The following is a 19,478-nucleotide window of genomic DNA, read 5'->3' as shown; positions in this document are numbered from 1 at the left end:
TGTGTGAAGGGCAAATGTTTTATTTACAAACTTATTTTCAACTGAATGCTTACCGTAATACAGAATACAAATGCTTTTCCCTCTCAATTGGTATATTGTTTGTTTTGCTGCTTACATACACAGGAAAACATCTTTTTAACAAGTTTTATAATTAAAGAGGAGACTGAGATTCAGTAACACTGCCTTGCCCATTAAAAGTGCCAGCAAATGGATGAAAATATTACTGAAATTCATACTTCGTATTAAACCACATTTTTTCACTTGCAAGTTTTTAGGATTGGAAGAAAAAATGGTATGTGCTTCACTCTTAACAGATATAATTTAATACGTAAACATTTTATACTCACACTTGCATATTTGATAATTTGTTATAAAAATAAAAGAGACGGTAAATGTAGTTTTCACTAATTCCTTCATTATTTTATGCTACTTTTTAAGCTCCATGCTCTATTATTTATAAATCAATGTTTTCTGTGATCTTTTTAACACTTTATTATCACTTTCAGAACATGACTGGCATTATTTTTTTATGGGAATCTACTTTGCCAAATCCAAATTGGTGGATTTCTCTTCACCATGAATTTTTGATTTAATAAGATTTATCTAATATTTAAGGCTTTGTCATATTCACAGCATGAATATTATGTATGAGTTTTCTGATGTACAATAAGATTTGACTTCTGGGAAAAAGCTTTCCCACATTTGTTACATTGATAGGGCTTTTCTCCTGTATGAGTTATCTGATGTCTAAGGAGATGTGACTTCTTGATGAAGGCTTTGCCACATTCAATACATCCATATGGTTTCTCTCCTGTATGAATTCTTTGATGCGTAACAAGCACAGATGTGTTACCAAAGGCTTTGCCACATACGATACATCGGTAGGGTTTCTCTCCTGTATGAAATCTAGAATGTTTATAAAGGGATGAGCTATACCTGAAGGTTTTCCCACATTCTTTACATTCAAACGAGTTTTCGAGTGTATGAGATTTCACATGTTGGGTAAAGGAAGAGTTCCAAGTGAATGACTTCCCACACTGATGGCATTCATAAGGCTTCTCTCCAGTGTGAAGTCTCTGGTGGACCACCAGTTGTGCTCTGTACATAAATGCTTTCCCACAATCACTGCACACAAAGGCTCCCTCTCCATTATGGATTTTCTGATGAGATGTAAGGTGAGACTTCCTGCTATAGGCTTTCCCACAGTCGTTGCATTCAAAGGGCTTTTTTCTTGTATGATTTTTTTCATGTCTAATGAAATGAAACTTCTTTTTGAAGGTTTTCCCACATTGAGTGCATTCATAAGAGTTTTCTCCAGTATAGTATGTATTATAATTAAGTAAATCTAAAGTAGACTGCACACTCTTCCCATATGATTTACATTCATATGGTTTTTTTCTTGTAGGATTAAGGCTTGTGCTCATGTTATAACCATGGAGTCTCTCCATAGTCAGAATTTTATTGAAGGTGAACAAAACTGAATTCAAAAAGTTGTCTTTGCTTTCTTGGTTCTTCTCTGATTCATCAACAAGTAGCCAATCAGCTTCTAAAAAGGAGTACAATAAGACATGCCTCGTTAATTTTTTCCACCAACAGTTATTGAAAGAAACATGATTTCAAATCTAGTATCTAATTCTGAAATCAATCCTCTATTTGCCTTGCTCTTGAGCTTTAAGAATAAAACTGCTGAAGAGGAAATGGGAGCAGATGAATGACAATAATGAGAACAGATGGCTTATCTTGTGACCTATGGAAAGACAGTTAAATAGGCACAAGTTACAGTGAGTAGGGCACAAAGGAAGTCAAAAGGTTGCTCAACATTGATGCATGGTTATCTCACAGAATGGAGACCTATTGCAGGGATCTACCAATGGATGAGTGACCAGAGGAACAAGAGACTCTGGAGTTAAGGGAAAATATCAGAGGAAAAACCAGATCTGGAGGCAGCAGATCAGAATCAGAGTCTCCACCACCCCGGTCCTAGATTACCCTGGTAGGACAGCTCCCCGTTTCCCTCATTCTCATCTCTTTCTCCTCTTAATCACCTGGCACAATGGCAGTTACCTTCAAGAACATTCTTACATCTCCAGTCCTCTAACTCCATCCAAATCACAGGTGAGACATGTCTGCAGAGGGCACCAATCTACAACAGCTGGGATTCATTCTCCTGTGTCCTCGGAAGCCCAGGCATAGATTCTGTCTGCTTGCTATTGCTTTTATTCTGGTTGGGTTTCTATATATGACAACTATTTGTTGTATTTGTATTTGACAAGTACAGTTTTTACATTTTCTTTCAATCTACCCAACAACCTAGTCCTTAGAAAGCTGAAGTCACTTTATCCTGAAGTTACATTTTTTCATTCCTATCCTCAAGACACTACAAATCCCCAGTCGATCTCTCCACTAAAAAAGGGGGGAGGGTGCCTGGCTGGCTCAATTGGAGGAGCACATGGCTCTTGATCTTGGGGTCATGAGTTTGAGCCTCATATTGTGTGTAGAAACTGCTTAAATAAATAAACTTAAAAAAAGAGGGAGAAGGGGTTATATCCCCCCTCCTGAATTTCTCTCCTTGTGGAGTGTTAGTACAACACCCCAGCTTTTAACCTCATGCCTTCTTCTCTGTGGAGCTGCTCCAAGCAGTGGGCTATAGCCACCGGTACACATTTTTTTTTTTTAATTTTCTTAACATTTATTCTTTTTTCTTTCTTTTTTTTTTTTTTTTAATTTTTTTTTTCAACGTTTATTTATTTTTGGGACAGAGAGAGACAGAGCATGAACGGGGGAGGGGCAGAGAGAGAGGAAGACACAGAATCAGAAACAGGCTCCAGGCTCTGAGCCATCAGCCCAGAGCCTGACGCGGGGCTTGAACTCCCGGACCGCGAGATCGTGACCTGGCTGAAGTCGGACGCTTAACCGACTGCGCCACCCAGGCGCCCCAACATTTATTCATTTTTGAGAGACAGAGAGAGACAGAGTGTGAGCAGGGGAGGGGCAGAGAGAGAGGGAGACAGAATCCGAAGCAGGCTCCGGGCTCCGAGCTGTCAGCACAGAGCCCGATGTGGGGCTCGAACTCACCAGCAGAGAGATCATGACCTGAGCTGAAGTCGGACACTCAACCGACTAAGCCACCCAGGCACCCCTTCGGTACACATTTCTTTATGCAGAGTGAAGTTCCTGTCTTCTTTCCTTGCTGCTTCAACTAATGGGAAGCAGCGTCCTGGGTTCCCTCAACTAATAGTAACCAACTGAAATATCCAGGGCAATCAGCCTGGTGAACAAAACTATACATTATAATGAATTCATTCATGGTATCTAAGCACGCATTTTTCCAGTCCTGAACAAATACCTTCTGTTCCAAGAATTCTAGACTCTAAATAATTACAATATTTTGCTCATGTTCCTTTCCCATCTTAACTTGCTCTACCTCATCACCTCTCACCCTATTTAGTACTTACATATTCTTTAGGGAGGAGCCATTGTTCCATAATCTCAAAAAATGACTCCTCTCATCTTTTGCATACTTTAACTTTAAGCTCCATTTTCTCTGAACTTCCAGGACAGTCCCACTGCTGCCCGAAACCACTCATTCTGACAATTAGCTAGAAAAAAACTGCAATGTTATTGTACATCCAATAAATCTTCCACACTCATAAAATTTTAAAATATCTGACATGGCTGTTTTGCCTCTCAACTACAATTTTCACACCTTGGCAAATGGTAATGGGTTTTTTTGCTTTCTTTGAATCCTCCTCAGGAAACGTAAAAAAAGCCTCACTGAAAGAATAAGAAGCATCCCACAGTGCCTGACTTTACAACAGTAAATTAATGAAATGTTCGTTAAATATCCAGTGTGTGCTCAGCAATGGTATAAAAACAAAAAATGATATAGGACTTTCTCTTCAGGGCATTATCAAGAGAAAAGATGCCTTAAGAGCACACAGGGTTTAAAAAAAATTTTTTTTTTAACATTTATTTATTGTTGAGAGACAGAGAGAGAGCACAAGCAGGAGAAGGGCAAAAGAGAGAGGGAGACACAGAATCCAAAGCAGGCTCCAGGCTCTGAGCTGTCAGCACCGAGCCCAACGCGGGGCTTGAACCCATGAACCGTGAGATCATGACCTGAGCTGAAATTGAGCCACCCAGGTGCCCCATGAGCATACAGGGTTTTAAACTGGTGCAGACACCCTGGAAAATAGTACGGAGGTTCCTTAAAAAATTAAAAATAGAACTACCCTACGACCCAGCAGTTACACTACTAAGTATTTAGCCAAGGGATACAGGTGTGCTGTTTCAAAGGCGGCACATACACCCCAATGTTTACAGCAGTGCTATTGACAATAGCCAAAGTATGGAAAAGGCCCAAATGTCCATGGACAGATGAATGGATAAAGATGTGGTATATATATACAATGAAGTATTACTCAGCAATCAAAAAGAATGAAATCTTGCCATTTGCAACTATGTGGATGGAACTAGAGGGTATTATGCTAAGTGAAATTAGTCAGAGAAAGACAAGTATCATATGACTTCACTCCTATGAGGACTTTAAGACACAGAACAGATGAACATAAGGGAAGGGAAGCAAAAATAATATAAAAACAGGGAGGGGTCAAAACATAAGAGACTCTTAAATACAGAGAACAAACTGAGGGCTGCTGGAGGGGTTGTAGGTGGGGGAATGGGCTAAATGGGCAAGGGGCATTAAGGCACACACTTGTTGGGATGAGCACTGGGTGTTATACACAGGGGATGAATCACTGGAATCTGCTCCTGAAATCATTATTGCACTATATGCTAACTAACTTGGATGTACATTTTAAAAAATAATAATAAATAAATAAAGTTTAAAAAAATCTAAAAGAATATATGTCAAGTTTTCATGAAAGAGCCATAGTAGAGCTGGGACGGAGCTTCAAAGAAGGTAGAGATTAACATAGGCTGGAGTTATCATGAAAGAGAGAACACTGAATTCAGACTTAGCAGCATGCTGGTTTTAGAGCACACCAGTATCAAAAGAACTGACACACAGAAGAAAATCGTGTACAAAGTTCACTAAAGAGCCCAACTGCCATGGAATAGAGAAAAGATGGACTGTTCCAGATAAACAGAATGGGATCACATTAAAGAGACCTTAAAAGCCATTTAAGTATCACTTAATAAAGGTTATTAAGGAATAACTCCTGCTAATTTGTCAGAAGAGTGACTCAGAAAATGAAATGATTTGGATAAATCTTGCAGGAACATCTAATATAAAACAGAAAATAGAACAGAATTGGCAATATAGAATCATGAATGGCCTAGACACCATAGCAGGAGTTAAAATTCACTTGGTTTGTATTAGAAGTTGGGGTCCCAGGAATGTAAAATACACTTAATTGGTGTCTTAATCATTTGAAACATACTTCTTTTATGGGCTCTGTGGAAAAAGAAAATTTTATTTTAAATCAGTCTTGGATAACCTAATAATTGAAATCACCGGTAATAAGTCTAACGGTATTTAAGGAAACACTCGTGACACACAAAAGCTAAGTTGCTTACCGCAGTGATTCAGAAACTGCAAAGCAGCAGGCCAGTCATTATCCTTGATTATAATTTAAAGAGAAAGGTGAAGGTTGAAGCATATTAAATATTGGTTACTATGAAAAAACGGAGATTAAAGCCAGGTGGGGAAAATTATGGGAATGGGAAGTTGGAGAGGCACAGATAGCACAAAGAAAATCATGCGAGTTCTTCAGAGGGATGCAGTTTCTGAAGGAGTTACTGTGGGAGAAGTTCTGGAGAGAGACACGAAGGCAAGAAACAAAGGTGGATAAGCAGGAAGTGAGGGTGAGGGCAGATTAGCGAGGAACCAACTCAAATGAAGTTGGAGAATTTCCAAATGACATCAGTATCACCAAGTGAAGCAGACAGATGCACTATAAGGTAGATACCCCAAGTCAGCAGTGAGATGAAAGATGAGCAAGGTGGGGTACAGAGATGGGGCATATGCTATAAGAAAAGGTTTTTGGGGTTTTTTTTTTAAAAGAGGAATAATTAGAGCATAATGTTCCTGTAAGTTTTAAAATAAAAATCTCTTTAAAAAATTAAACAAAAAAAATAAAAATAAAAATAGCCAACATATACTGAACTCTTACTATCTGCCAACTACTTGAATGGGTTTGCATGTATTAACTCACATAATCTTTAAAAGAAACCTGAAGTGAGGATTAATATTATCCCTGTTTTATAAATAACGTTGTGCTACAAAATAATTAGGTTAGACAGTGACTGGTGGAGTAAGACTTCAAATCTACATGATCTGACTACAGTATAAGAATTAGATGTATAGGGGCGCCTGGGTGGCTCAGTCAGCTGAGCTTCTGACTTTGGCTCAGGTCATGATCTCACAGCTCATGAGTTCGAGCCCCGTGTTGGGCTCTATGCTGACAGCTCAGAGCCTGGAGCCTGCTTCAGATTCTGTGTCTCCCTCTCTCTCTGCCCCTTCCCCGCTCATGCTCTGCCTCTCAAAAATGAATAAACGTGGGGCACCTGGGTGGCTCGGTCGGTTAAGCGTCCGACTTTGGCTCAGGTCATGATCTCGTGGTCCGTGAGGTCGAGCCCCGTGTCAGGCTCTGTGCTGACAGCTCAGAGCCTGGAGCCTGTTTTGGATTCTGTGTCTCCCTCTCTCTGACCCTCCCCCATTCATGCTCTCTCTCTGTCTCAAAAATAAATAAATATTAAAAAAAATTAAAAAAAATGAATAAATGTTAAAAAACCAAAAAACTAAAAAAAAAAAAAAAAAAAAAAAAGAATTAGATGTATAAAAAAAGATCTGGGATCATTTTTTAGTTTTGTTTTGTTTTACAAAGTAGGCTCCATGCCCAGTGTGGAGCCCAATGTGAGGCTTGAACTCACGACCCTGAGATCAAGACCTGACCTGAGATCAAGAATCGGTTGCTTAACTGACTAAGCCACCCAGGCACCCCAATCTATGATCATGATGAGGAAAAAAGAAGAATGAGGACTTGGGGAATTAAGAGAACAAAGCAAGGACCTACATAAAACAGGAAGCATAGGGAGCCTGGGCAGAGAGGAAAGGGACATCCCTCCATACAAGAGCTGAGCAAAGATAAAAACAGCTATGTGGGCAGAGTGAGTGAAGGTGTCATCTGCGGATCTGACAATGAATGGTAGGTCAAGCATATCCAGTCACTTCCAAAGGTGTGTGGCTTTTAAGAGGTGCTTCAAAGGTACCTGTCCCTCACTGACCAACTGGAATCTCAATTCCAAAGACTCCCATCTGCCTAGCTTTCTCTCACTCACCTGGATAGCGCCAACATGGGTTCTCCCCCTCCACCATCCATGACTCCTGTCCTTGCTCCTCCTTGAAGATCACTTTTGTTTTGGTAACTGGACCCCCTGTTCGTGGGAAACAACACAGAACTGGAGACAAAGTGCTAGACACAAACAACTACCTCACAATTCAGGTCTGCCTCCTTGAATCTCAGAGCCTGGAAAGGATGACAGACTTTAGAACAAAAAAGACCTTTCTCCGCCATTTGGAAGGTGGAAGCATAAACACACATTCTCTGTTTATGCTTCATCTCAAAGGGGATCAAGAGTCTGTGACCACTGACATTCAGGACCAAACTCTGTAATGCTTTAGAATGTCCACACGTCCCAAAGGAAGGGCACTATGAGTACATGCTCAGTTACAGTGAAGAGTTAGTCACCACCCACTGTCCTTACCCACTGCGGTGAGGTTTCTAAAGTTCTCCAGCATCACATCCCAATACAAGGTTCTCTGATCACAGTCCAGCAGCTGCCACTCTTCTGGGGTGAAGTCCACAGCCACATCCTGGAATGTCAGCGATCCCTGTAACGGAACATTGATCTTCAAACTAAAGTGTGCATTATCTGTTGGTGGGAATGCAAACTGGTGCAGCTGCTCTGGAAAACAGTGTGGAGGTTCCTCAAAAAATTAAAAATAGAACTACCTTATGACCCAGCAATAGCACCATTAGGAATTTACCCAAGGGATACAGGAGTGCTGATACATAGGGGCACATGTAACCCAATGTTTATAGCAGCACTTTCAACAGTAGCCAAATTATGGAAAGAGCCTAAGTGTCCATCAACTGATGAATGGATAAAGAAGCTATGGTTTATATATACAATGGAATACTACTTGGCAATGAGAAAGAACGAAATCATGCCATTTGCAGCAATGTGGACAGAACTGGAAGGTATTAAGCTAAGTAAAATAAGTTAGTCAGAAAAGGAAGATATCATGTTTTCACTCATATGTAGATCTTAAGAAACTTAACAGAAGACCATGAGGGAAGGGAAGGGGAAAAAATAGTTACAAACAGAGAGGGAGGAAGGCAAACCACAAGAGACTCTTATATACAAAGAACAAACTGAGAGTGGATGGGGGCATTGGGGAGAGGGGAAAATGGGTGATGGGCATTGAGGAGGGCACTTGTTGGGATGAGAACTGGGTGTTGTATGTAAGCCAATTTGACAATAAGTTATGTTAAAAAAAAATAAAACAAAGTGTACATTATTTGGGAACTTGCAGGAGAATCATGGCAGCCTCTTATGATCATATATTCATTGTTAAGTTTTCATAAAGCTATATATGATAACTACTGCATGCTTGGCTCAGAAATATACTTTGTGATAGAAACAAAAATCACATTAAAAATATTCACTAGTGTCGGGACAATTAAATCGAGTAAAGATTAGTCTCTTTAATAAGTGGTGTTGGGACCAGATATCCACATGCAAAAGAATGAAGCTGGACCGCCTTAAACGCACATAAACACCTCACATCATATATAAAAATGAACTAAAAATGGGGGCGCCTGGGTGGCTCAGTCGTTGAGTGTCTGACTTCGGCTCAGGTCATGGTCTCACAGTCTGTGAGTTCGAGCCCCGCGTCGGGCTCTGTGCTGACAGCTCAGAGCCTGGAGCCTGCTTCGGATTCTGTGTCTCCCTCTTTCTCTGCCCCTCCCCAGCTCACGCTCCGTCCCTCTGTCAAAAATAAATAAACATTTAAAAAAAAATTTTTAAATGAACTAAAAATGGATCAAAGACGTAAATGTAAGAACTAAAATTATAAAATTCTTAGAAGAAAACATTGGAGCAAATCTTCATGAGCTTGGATTAGGCCATGGTTTCTTAGATATGAAAGGAAAAGTGTAAGTGACAAAAGAAAAAAATAGATAAAATGGAAATCATTAAAATTTAAAATATGTGCTTCAAAGGACACCATCAAGAAAGTGAAAAGACAACCCACAGAATGGGATGAAATACATGTAAATCATATATTTTGGTAAGAAATTTGTGCCTAGGATATAAAAAGAACTCTTACAATACAACAGTAAAAAGACAACCCAATTTAAAAATGGACAAAGGATTTGAACAGATTTTCTCCAAAGACATAGACACTCATGTGAGCATGAAGCACATGAAAAGATGCTCAACATCATTAGTAAATAGAAATCAAAGCCCCAATGAGATATTGCCTCACACCCACAAGGGTTGTTAAAATCAAAGACAGACATGACAAGTGGTGACAAGGATGTAGACAAACTGGAACTGTCATACACTGCTGGTGGGGTTGTAAAATGGTGCAACAACTATGGAAAATAGTTTTACAGTTCCTCAAAATGTTAAACATTGAATTAACCATATTACCCAGCAATCCCTCCTAAATATATACCTAAGAGAACTAAAAATATAAAACCTGTAGACAAATGTTCATAGAGAAGTATTCATTAATAGCCAAAAGTGAAAACAATATGGGTATCCATCATCTGATGAATAGATGGAATAACAAAATGAGGTATATCCATATAATGCAATATTATTTGACATACGTGTAACATTGATGACCCTTGAAAATACTGTTACTAGGTGAAAGAAGCTAGTCAAAAAAGATCACATATTATATTGTCTTAGTTACATAAAGTGTTCAGAAAAGGAAAATCCATAGGAACAGAAAATAAATTAGAGCTAGGGGATAGGACAAATAGGGAATGACTGCCAATATGGGGTTTCTTTTGAGGGTAATGAAAATATTCTAAAATTAGATTGTAGAGATGGTTTTACAATTCATGGACAGACTAAAAACCACTGAGTTGTATATATCTTAAATGGGTCAATCTGTAATATGTGATTATGTCTCAATAAAATTATTTAAAATATTGCTTATATGTTCTCCGTTCATTCATTCAGACAATGTCTAATGAGGACCTACCAGACACTGTATTAGTGATACAAAAAAGAGTAAAAATGTTACTGGTCTCAGAGATCTTACAATCTATTACATACTACAAAGTAAATATACATAAGTTAGAAGGGCTATAAGGTTAACATGTCAGACTCACATGACCATAATAAAATAGAATATAAGACCTTTTTTTACATAATATATCCTCTCAACCGTAATGTTAAAATCATGTTTAACTAACTTAAGCTGAAATTAAAAAGGCATGTGGCTACATGTCTACCACAAAGACATAGTTAAAACCATATAGAACAGGGGTCAGCAAACTACAACCCATACCCCAGCCTGATGTTTCTGTAAATAAAGTGTTACTGGAATATTTATACCCACTCATTTACTTCAGATGCAAAGTTAAAATTGAGTAGTTGACACAGAGGCTGTATGGCCTTCAAGCCTAAGATATTTACCATCTGGCCCTTTAAAAAGTTAGAAGACTAGGTAGGATTTATCCCATGAATGCACAGATAGTTCAATATTGAGAAATATATTAGAAATTCTCTGAATTCCTATATTAAAGATAAAACATTATTTTACCAACAGGTATTTTATTTACTTATCAATCTACTTTTTTTATTTTTTAAATGTTTTATTTATTTTTGAGAGAGTGCAAGCAGGGGCGGGGCAGAGGATCTGACAGCAGTGAGCCTGATGTGGGGCTTGAACTCAGGAACCATGAGATCATGACCTGAGCCGAAGTTGGACACTCAACTGAATGAGCTATCCAGGTGCCCCAACCAACACATATTTTTAAAAAACATATAAGAAAAAAGGTTTCCCCTTGATGAAAACAATGTTCACAAGCTAAAAATCTTTAACTTGATTAAAAACAAGAAAACAAAACAAAACTATTTACCAAAATACAAGAGGAAACAATAAAACACTGGAAACATTCCCATTAAAATTGGAACAAAAAGATACTGGCTAGCAATTTATAGTTCCTGGGGCACCTGGGTGGCTCAGTCAGTTGAGCATCCAACTTGATTTCAGTTCAGGTCATGATCTCACAGTTTGTGAGATTGAGTCCCAGGTTGGGCTCTGTGATGGAGGCACTGAGCCCGCCTGGGATTCTCTCTCTTCCTCTCTCTCTCTTTCTGGCCCTCCCCTGCTCACACATGTACACTTTCTCAAAACAAATAAACATTTTTAAAAAATTATAGTTCCCAAAAATCCCTGTCCATTGCAATAAGACAAGAAAAAACATGAAGACATACATATTGAGCAGTAAGGAACAAACTCCATTTGAAGAGTGTATGATTGTCTACCTAGAAAACTTAATAATCAACTAAAAAAATCTTGAACTTAATAAGAGTTCTGCAACATTAAAAAAAATTTTTTTTTTAATTTTTAAAGAAGAAACAGGGGGAGCCTGGGTGGCTCAGTTGGTTGAGTGTCTGACTTTCGGCTCAGGTCATGATCTCGCAGTTTGTGAGTTCGAGCCCCGCATCAGGCTCTATGCGGACAGCTCAGAGCCTGGACCCTGCTTTGGATTCTGTGTCTCCCTCTCTCTCTGCCCCTCCCTTGCTTGCACTCTGTCTCTCAAAACTAAATCAACATTTAAAAAAATTTGTTTTTAATTAAAAAAAATTAGTTCTGTAAGTTGACATAAAGTCAAATAGATAAATGCATACTTTCCTATACACCAAAATAACCAATTAGAAAATACAATGAAAAAAGATCCATCCTATTCTCAACAGCAACTTAAACCATACGTAAGAATAAATATTACAAGAAATTCTTATACGAGAAATGTACAAGAATTATAATAACAAACCTATAAAAATGTAAAGAAGGACCTATATGAAACATTAGAGAATACATTATTGAAAACTAATGAATTTTCTACAAATTAATGGAAACATATTGCAATCACAATAAAAATACCTAAAATGCTCCTTTATAGACCCTGACAAGCTAATTCTAAAGTCCACATGGAACAGGGCCCACGGGTGGCTCAGTTGGTTGAGCATCTGACTTTGGCTCAAGTCATGATCTTCCGGTTCTTGAATTCAAGCCCTGAATCGGGCGCGCTGCTGTCAGCACAGAGCCTGCTTTGGATCTTCTGCCCTCCTCTCTCTCTGCCCCTCCCCTGCTCACTCTCTCTCTCTCTTTCAAAAATAAATAACATTTTAAAAAATAATAAAATAAAATAAAATAAAATTCACATAGAAGAGAAAATGCTCAAGAATACTAGCAGACTCTGGAAAAGATATAAGATTTACTTATGGTTCCAGAAGAATATTAAAAAAGATATGTACCTGAACTTACAAACGGAGTTCGCATAGTGCTGCTTATTGGCACTAAGCTCTTTGCTTACTCTAGGAAACATTTTAAGAAATACAGCATGCTATATAATATAAAATGTGATGTTATATTTATCACAGGGTTGTTGCTGTGAATGTTATTTCTCTTTTTTTTAAACTTTTTTTCCCCAAGTTTATTTATTTGAGAGAGAGAGAACAAACACAAACAGGAGAGGGGCAGATTAAGGGAGAGACAGAATCCCAAGCAGGCTCCACCTACAGTGGAGTGTCAGCAGTGCAGAGCCCAACACAAGGCTCGAAACCACGAACCACAACATCACGACCTGAGCTCAAATCAAGAGTCAGAGCTTAACCAACTGAGCCACCTAGGCACCCCTGTGAATATTATTTCTAACATTATCTCCATGAAAACCCATTATAAGATATTTTCTTCAGAGAACTGCATCAGGAAAATCTTTACTTCTCCAAGGGATTGTTTTCCTTTATCTTTGTGGACAATACCAATACGTTAACTGATTGACTATCCATTTTCTGTGATTGCTATAAAGACTGGGTACACATATGCAGCTCAAATTTATTCCAACTATGTACAGACCCTGTGATGTGGATATCAACTGATCAATTTTCTAAATTTTCTTTTGGACCTGATCTACTCAATCTATATTTTCCCTATACATGTCTATACATGTCCTTTTTATATAGATTTTTGAGAGTTTTAAATGACTCAATAAATGGATACCTACCTGGAAGTTGATCATTTTCTGGAGCTCTTACACACGGATCTATGAAAGTAAAAATAGGAAAAAGAATAGAAAGGCATGAAAAACCAAAACGCAATGTTGAAAAGAAAAGAAGCACTATTAGAAAAGAACTCTTGGGGGGCGCCTGGGTGGCGCAGTCGGTTAAGCGTCCGACTTCAGCCAGGTCACGATCTCGCGGTCCATGAGTTCGAGCCCCGCGTCAGGCTCTGGGCTGATGGCTCAGAGCCTGGAGCCTGTTTCCAATTCTGTGTCTCCCTCTCTCTCTGCCCCTCCCCCCTTCATGCTCTGTCTCTCTCTGTCCCAAAAATAAATAAATAAATGTTGGAAAAAAATTAAAAAAAAAAAAAAAAAAAGAAAAGAACTCTTGGGGTGCTTGGGTGGCTCAGTTAGCCCAGCATCTGAATCTTAATTTCGGCTCAGGTCATGATCGCAGGGTTGTGAGATTGAGCCCCACATCAGGCTCTGTGCTGAGCATGGAACCTGCTTAAGATATTCTCTCTCTCTCTCTCTCTCTCTCTCCCCCATCCCTCTCCCTGCACCTCCCCCCATGTTCTCTCTCTCACGCAAAAAAAAAAAAAAAAAAAAAAAAAAGTTAGAAAAGAAAGACTCACATTGCAGCTTCAGTAAATGTCACCTAGTGAGAGAATGACGATTCTAGATGTCAGGAAAGTCCATATTTTATAAGTGCTGAACTCTACTGGTGGATCTGTTATGAATCTATGAAATTTAGGTAAGTATGTTGTACATTTTTGTCCTACTGATCTAATGGCAAGTTGTTAATCTTAGAACTAGTGACATTTTTTTTCTTCCCAAAATTTTATCCTAAGAAAAAAAATTATAAATAAGTCTAAAAACTCACTAAAACCCTGGTTTCTGAAACTCAGTATATCTCTGGAAGTCAGTCCTTCCTGTGACTCTCTGGTCTCTGCTCTGAAGCTGGGATAAGAGAGCTCAAATTAGGTTGGGTTTTCTTGAAAAGGCTGGATTGAGGGATCCAGGATTTTTTTTTTTTTTTTTTTAAAGACAGAGCCTTCAGTTTAAATTCTAAATCTGTCTCTCTCTCTTTCTTTGGAAATTCACCATCTTCTATGAGCCAGTATAGTTTTTTAAGAATTTAAACCAGCAAAGTTGGGGCCATAGAAAGGCTAAAATATGCAAGAGGGACTCACAGCTTTATATACACAGTCTTCACTGGAAGATCTGCAAATTCACCAAAGACTATTAACAAAACAAAAAAAGACTACAAATCAAAATTTATTCTGCATTCATTGCTCAAATATTTCAAAAGGAGAATAAATACAACTCTTTTTTTTTTGCAGGGTCCTAACTACACTTGTGGCGATCATAGCACAAGGTAAAACTTGTCAAATCACCAAGCTGTACAGCAGAAACTAATGTAAGATTGCGTGTCAACTATACTCAAAAACAAACAAACAAAACGCCAGAATAAAATTCGGTGAAAACTCGTCTGGTTCGACTCTCAGCTCTTCCACTTATTGTCAGTATAAGCAAGTAAGTAACTTAACCTCTCTCTCAGCTTCAGTTAATTCATATGCAAAATGGAGAGAACACTTACTTCAGATAATTGTTGTGAGAATATACTGAGAACATGGCAAGTTTCTCTAGAAATACTGCCTAGATCCCTTGGAATGGTTTGATATTGCCTTTTGCGGGCTCTGGTAGGGCCAGCGATGTTCTTGTAACCAGGAAAGTAAAGCCTGAAGCACATATTCCTACACTGTGATCTACAAGGGCAGGAATACATACTGAGCCTGCCCCATCCCTACTCGGGATCCGGGAACCCACTTGAGTAGCAGTCAGCCCCTTCTCTTGCTTTCTCTGAACTCCAGAATTGGACAGGACCCACACATCCAAACACTAAATCGCTGCACGTGGGGGTTGTGAAGTTTTACCTTCCTTTGGGTACGCCAATAAACTGGTGCCTATCTTTCTCCCCGCCCTTCCCTTACGTCCCCAAGCTCCGCAGAGTCATACCTACCAGTCTTTCACCACCACACTCCCATCTTTGGTTCTAAAAGATCAGATTACAGAGATCTCCCACAGGCTCTCGGGGAGAAAACCCCGTACCCCCTTCACGCGGCGCAGGTTGGAAGATTACTGAACACCGGCTACAGCCCCACTGCGCGTGTGCGGAAGTAACTGCCGCCCAGGTTCCCAAGTCCCCCCGCGGTGCAGGCTCTTCTTAGGGGACTACATTTCCCATAGGCCTGTGGAGCTCGTTTCCGGAAGGCTTCAGACGCCTCTGCCTCTTTGTAGGGAGAGTCCTGGGTTGGTATCTCTGGGACTTCCATGACAGCCAAGCTCATTTATAAGAGGGAAGTGTGTATATCATTTTCGTTTAAAAATACAAGACACCAGGATTTGTAAATACTAGAAAATCTAAATCAGCACTATAAGATAATAATCTACCCTTAGTTCAGTTTCTTTTAGCAACGCACTAGCTTAGGTCCCAAAAAGGAGGTGAAGCGGAGGACCCAACAAAGAAGACTGAGAAGGGATAAGGTGTGAGACAGACGTAAAAGTAGAAGAGTTTGATTCTGCAAAATCAAGGGAAGAAAATGTTTCAAGAAGTGGGGAATAATCCAGCAGTATTAAATGCTGCTAATTAGTCAAGTAGGATGATCACTAAGAATTGACCATTGGATTTAGCATTGTGGAGGCTGTTGAAATATCCCATTTTGGCATGGTGGTAGAATTTCAATAAAATCTTTTAAGAATTTGATAAGAGCGGAATGAGTGGAATTTGATAAGAGTGGGAAGAGAGGAAGTGTGAAAAGCAAGTACAGGCAGTACCTTTAAGAAGTTTGGCTTTTTTAAGATGAGTAGAAAAAGAAAGCTGTCGTTGCATATAGATTTGGGGTCCAGAATTTTTTTTAAGATGGAAGAAATTATAGTATGTATGCTAATTAAAATTATACAGTAGAGGGAGAATACAGGAGAAATGGGATAGTTGCAGGAAGAAAAGTCCTTCTGGAGAAAAGGGATGGGATTCAGTACACTGTGGAAGGATCAGTTGTGAGTGTGGACCATTCATCCATTGAAATAAAAAGGGAGACAGAATTTACAGGTACAGGTGAGATACAGATTTAGTGGTGGGAGAATGAGCCTATCTTCTTCTAAATGCTTGTATTTTCTTAGTTAAATAGGAAGCTGAAAGTGAAGGAAGGGAGAAGGTATTGGAGATTTGAGGAGAGAAAATACTGTATGGCATTGATTCTAATACACACTTTTTTCATATTTGAACATCTGCAAAACTGGTATTTTACAAATGATGGCATGCTATAGTTTAACTGGCAGCATGTTTTTTCTCTTTGAAAGTATGTGAAATAATTATGTATCTTATAATCAATGGCATCTGAGATTCTAATGTTATTTAGGAATGTGGAAGAGTGGGGGCACCTGGGCGGCTCATCGGTTGGCGTCTGACTTTGGCTCAGGTCATGATCTCATGGTTCATGGGTTTGAGTCCCCTGTTGGGCTCTGTGCTGACAGCTTGGAGCTTGGAGCCTGCTTCTGTGTCTCCCTCTCTCCGCCCCTCCTGTCCCCCACTTGTGAGCCCTCTCTCTCTCTCAAAAATAAACGTTAAAGGGGGAAAAAAAAAGAATGTGGAAGAGTGAATGGATTAAGGAAATACAGTACTATTGGTTGGTAGCATTAAGAGCCCACTTGATATTAGTAGCCACTGTATTCATTGGCATTTTCAATGTCATAAAAATGTTTTTTTATATCTTAAAAAAAAAAAATCCTTTCTTGGAGCGCCTGGCTGGCTCAGTCGGTTAAGCGTCCAACTTCGGCTCAGGTCATGATCTCGCGGTCCGTGAGTTCAAGCCCCGTGTGGGGCTCTGTGCTGACTGCTCAGAGCCTGGAGCCTGTTTCGGATTCTGTGTCTCTCTCTCTCTCTGACCCTCCCCCGTTCATGCTCTGTCTCTCTCTGTCTCAAAAATAAATAAACGTTAAAAAAAAATTAAAACAAAAAAACAAAAAAAATCCTTTCTTAACCTATAGCCCATTTGAACAACTGCACCATTTCCTAACTTTCCTTCATAGAAAAATCTTTCTAAAGAGCTGTCTCTTGTTGCTGTCTACATCTTCACACCTCCAATTCTCTCTGCAGTCCACTCTAATAGCTTCTTGACTCTACTCTCCTAAAACTGATCTTGTCAAGTTACCAATTAAATTCCAATTCTGTCCTCGTTATATTTGACCTCAACAGCCTTCAACACAATTAAAATACTTCCTTATCTTGGTTTCGAGGACATCTCATAAAAGCTAGTTTCTCCCACTTCACTCAGACTACTTCTGTATTTCCTTTACTAAAACTCTGTTCCTCCTCCAAATGTTGGAATACTCAAGGGTTTGACCTTCAGTCTTTGCTTTCTGAAATTGTCCTCTAAATGATCTCATTCAGTCCCATGGCTTGAAATACCATTTATGTGATGATGAGTGATGACTGAAAATCTGTATTTCCATCTTTCATTTCTCCCCTGAACAGCAGACCCCTAATTCCTTATGCCTACCTGAAATCTCCCCTTAAAAATCTAAACGTCACCTCCAACTTCACACTTCCAAGCCAATTAATCCCTGCCTTCTCCCACCCCCAATCTAGCACTTCTAGTTCAATAAATGCACCATCACCACCTCATTACTCAAGCAAAAATTTAGGAGCCATCCTTGATTTCTCTTATTCCTTTTCTTTTTCTCATAGTATATATGTTTATGAAAGCACATATTTTTGTTTGGCAATACTGTGATTTATAATAAGAAATATATATTTGATCTTCATCCCTGTTTTTGGTTCAAAGCTCCTAAAAGTCTTGGAATTTCCTAAGTGATGATAGCAATAACGGTGTCTTTTGTTATATTACTGAAGTGATTTTGTACTGTACCTAAGCATGGGGGCTGGCTTCCAGGAGAACCAATCATATGATTGGAGATTAGAGAGTTGAAACTTTCAGTCCCAACTTCCTGACTTCTGGGGAGGGGAAGAGAGGCTGGAGGTTGAATCAATTGCCAGTCGCCAATAACTTAATCAATTGTGCCTATGTAATGAAGCCTCCATAAAAACTCAAAGGACAGGGCTCACAGACTTTGTGGGTTGGTGAACACATGTAGGTACAGAGAGAGTGTTGGCCCAGAAAGGGCATGGAAACTCTTTTCCCTTTCCCCATACCTTGCCCTATGCATCTCTTCCATATGGCTGTCCCTGAGTTATATATCCTTTCATAATAAACTGGTAATCTAGAAAATAAAAATGTTTCTCCAAGCTTTGTGAGCTGCCTAGAAAATTAGTCAAACCTAAGGAAGGGGTTGTTGGAACCTCCATTCTATAGCTAGCAAGTCAAAAGCACAGATGACAATCTGGACTCGTGGTGGGCATCTGAAGTGGGGGAAAAAGGGTAAGCTTGTAGGACTGAACCCTCAACCTGTGGGATCTAACACTATCATCAAGTAGTATCAGAGGATTGTTTGGTGGTGGGGGAAAGCCCACACATTGGAATTTGTGTGAGCAGAACCCGGCACATAATAGGTGCTAAATAAATATTTGCAATACTGAATATACAATCGTCCATAGTTTTATCTCCATTAAATGTGTCATAGAACTTGTTTCCCATATCTATGAGTCTATTTCTGTTGTTCTATTTGTTCATTTGTTTTGTTTTCCAGATTCCATATATAGGTGAAGTTATATGATATTTGTCTTTATCTGATTGATTTCACTTAGCACAATACTGTCTAGGTCCATTCATGTTGTCACAAATGGTAAGATTTCATTCTTTTACGGCTGAATAATATTCCCTATTCCTGTGTGTGTGTGTGTGTGTGTGTGTGTGTGTGTGTGTGTGTGTCTGTGTACACACATCACATTTTCTTTACCCATTCATCTATTGATGGGCACTCGGGTTACTTCCATATCTTGACTATCGTAAATAATGCTGCAGTGAATATGGTGGTGCATATATCTCTTCAAATTGATGTTTGTGTTTGGTTTTTTTGTTTTGGATAAATACCTGGATGTGGTATTGCTAGATCACCTGGCAGTTCTATTCTTAATTTTTTGAGGAATTTCCATATTTTTTTCCATTGTGGTTGCACCACTTTACATTGCCACCAATGGTGTATAAGGAAGGGTTCCCTTTTCTCCACATCCTTGCCAACACTTGT

General features: G+C 39.1%; 1 protein-coding gene across 3 annotated transcripts in view; it reads right to left on the bottom strand.

Annotated features, from left to right (window-relative positions):
- ZNF684 (zinc finger protein 684) overlaps positions 1–19,478 on the bottom strand; it is a 30,338-nt gene continuing 10,860 nt past the window's right edge. Inside the window, exons 1-6 of one of the 3 annotated variants that reach the window (XM_045035608.1) lie at positions 15,295–15,451; positions 13,907–14,012; positions 13,278–13,316; positions 7,729–7,855; positions 7,303–7,398; positions 1–1,546 (exon numbers count right to left, since the gene is read on the bottom strand). In XM_045035608.1, the coding sequence (XP_044891543.1) occupies positions 642–1,546; positions 7,303–7,398; positions 7,729–7,855; positions 13,278–13,292 (1,143 nt within the window). In that variant the 5' untranslated portion in view covers positions 13,293–13,316; positions 13,907–14,012; positions 15,295–15,451 and the 3' untranslated portion in view covers positions 1–641. Of the gene's footprint in view, positions 1,547–7,302; positions 7,399–7,728; positions 7,856–13,277; positions 13,317–13,906; positions 14,013–15,294; positions 15,454–19,478 lie in introns of those variants that run through there. The other 2 variants (XM_006934602.5, XM_045035607.1) reach the window with 2 other exon arrangements.

This window comes from Felis catus, chromosome C1 (genome assembly GCF_018350175.1).
Source record: "Felis catus isolate Fca126 chromosome C1, F.catus_Fca126_mat1.0, whole genome shotgun sequence".
NCBI lineage: Eukaryota > Metazoa > Chordata > Mammalia > Carnivora > Felidae > Felis > Felis catus.
The sequence above is the reverse complement of the archived record's forward strand: the minus strand, read 5'-3'. Positions and strand labels throughout refer to the sequence as shown.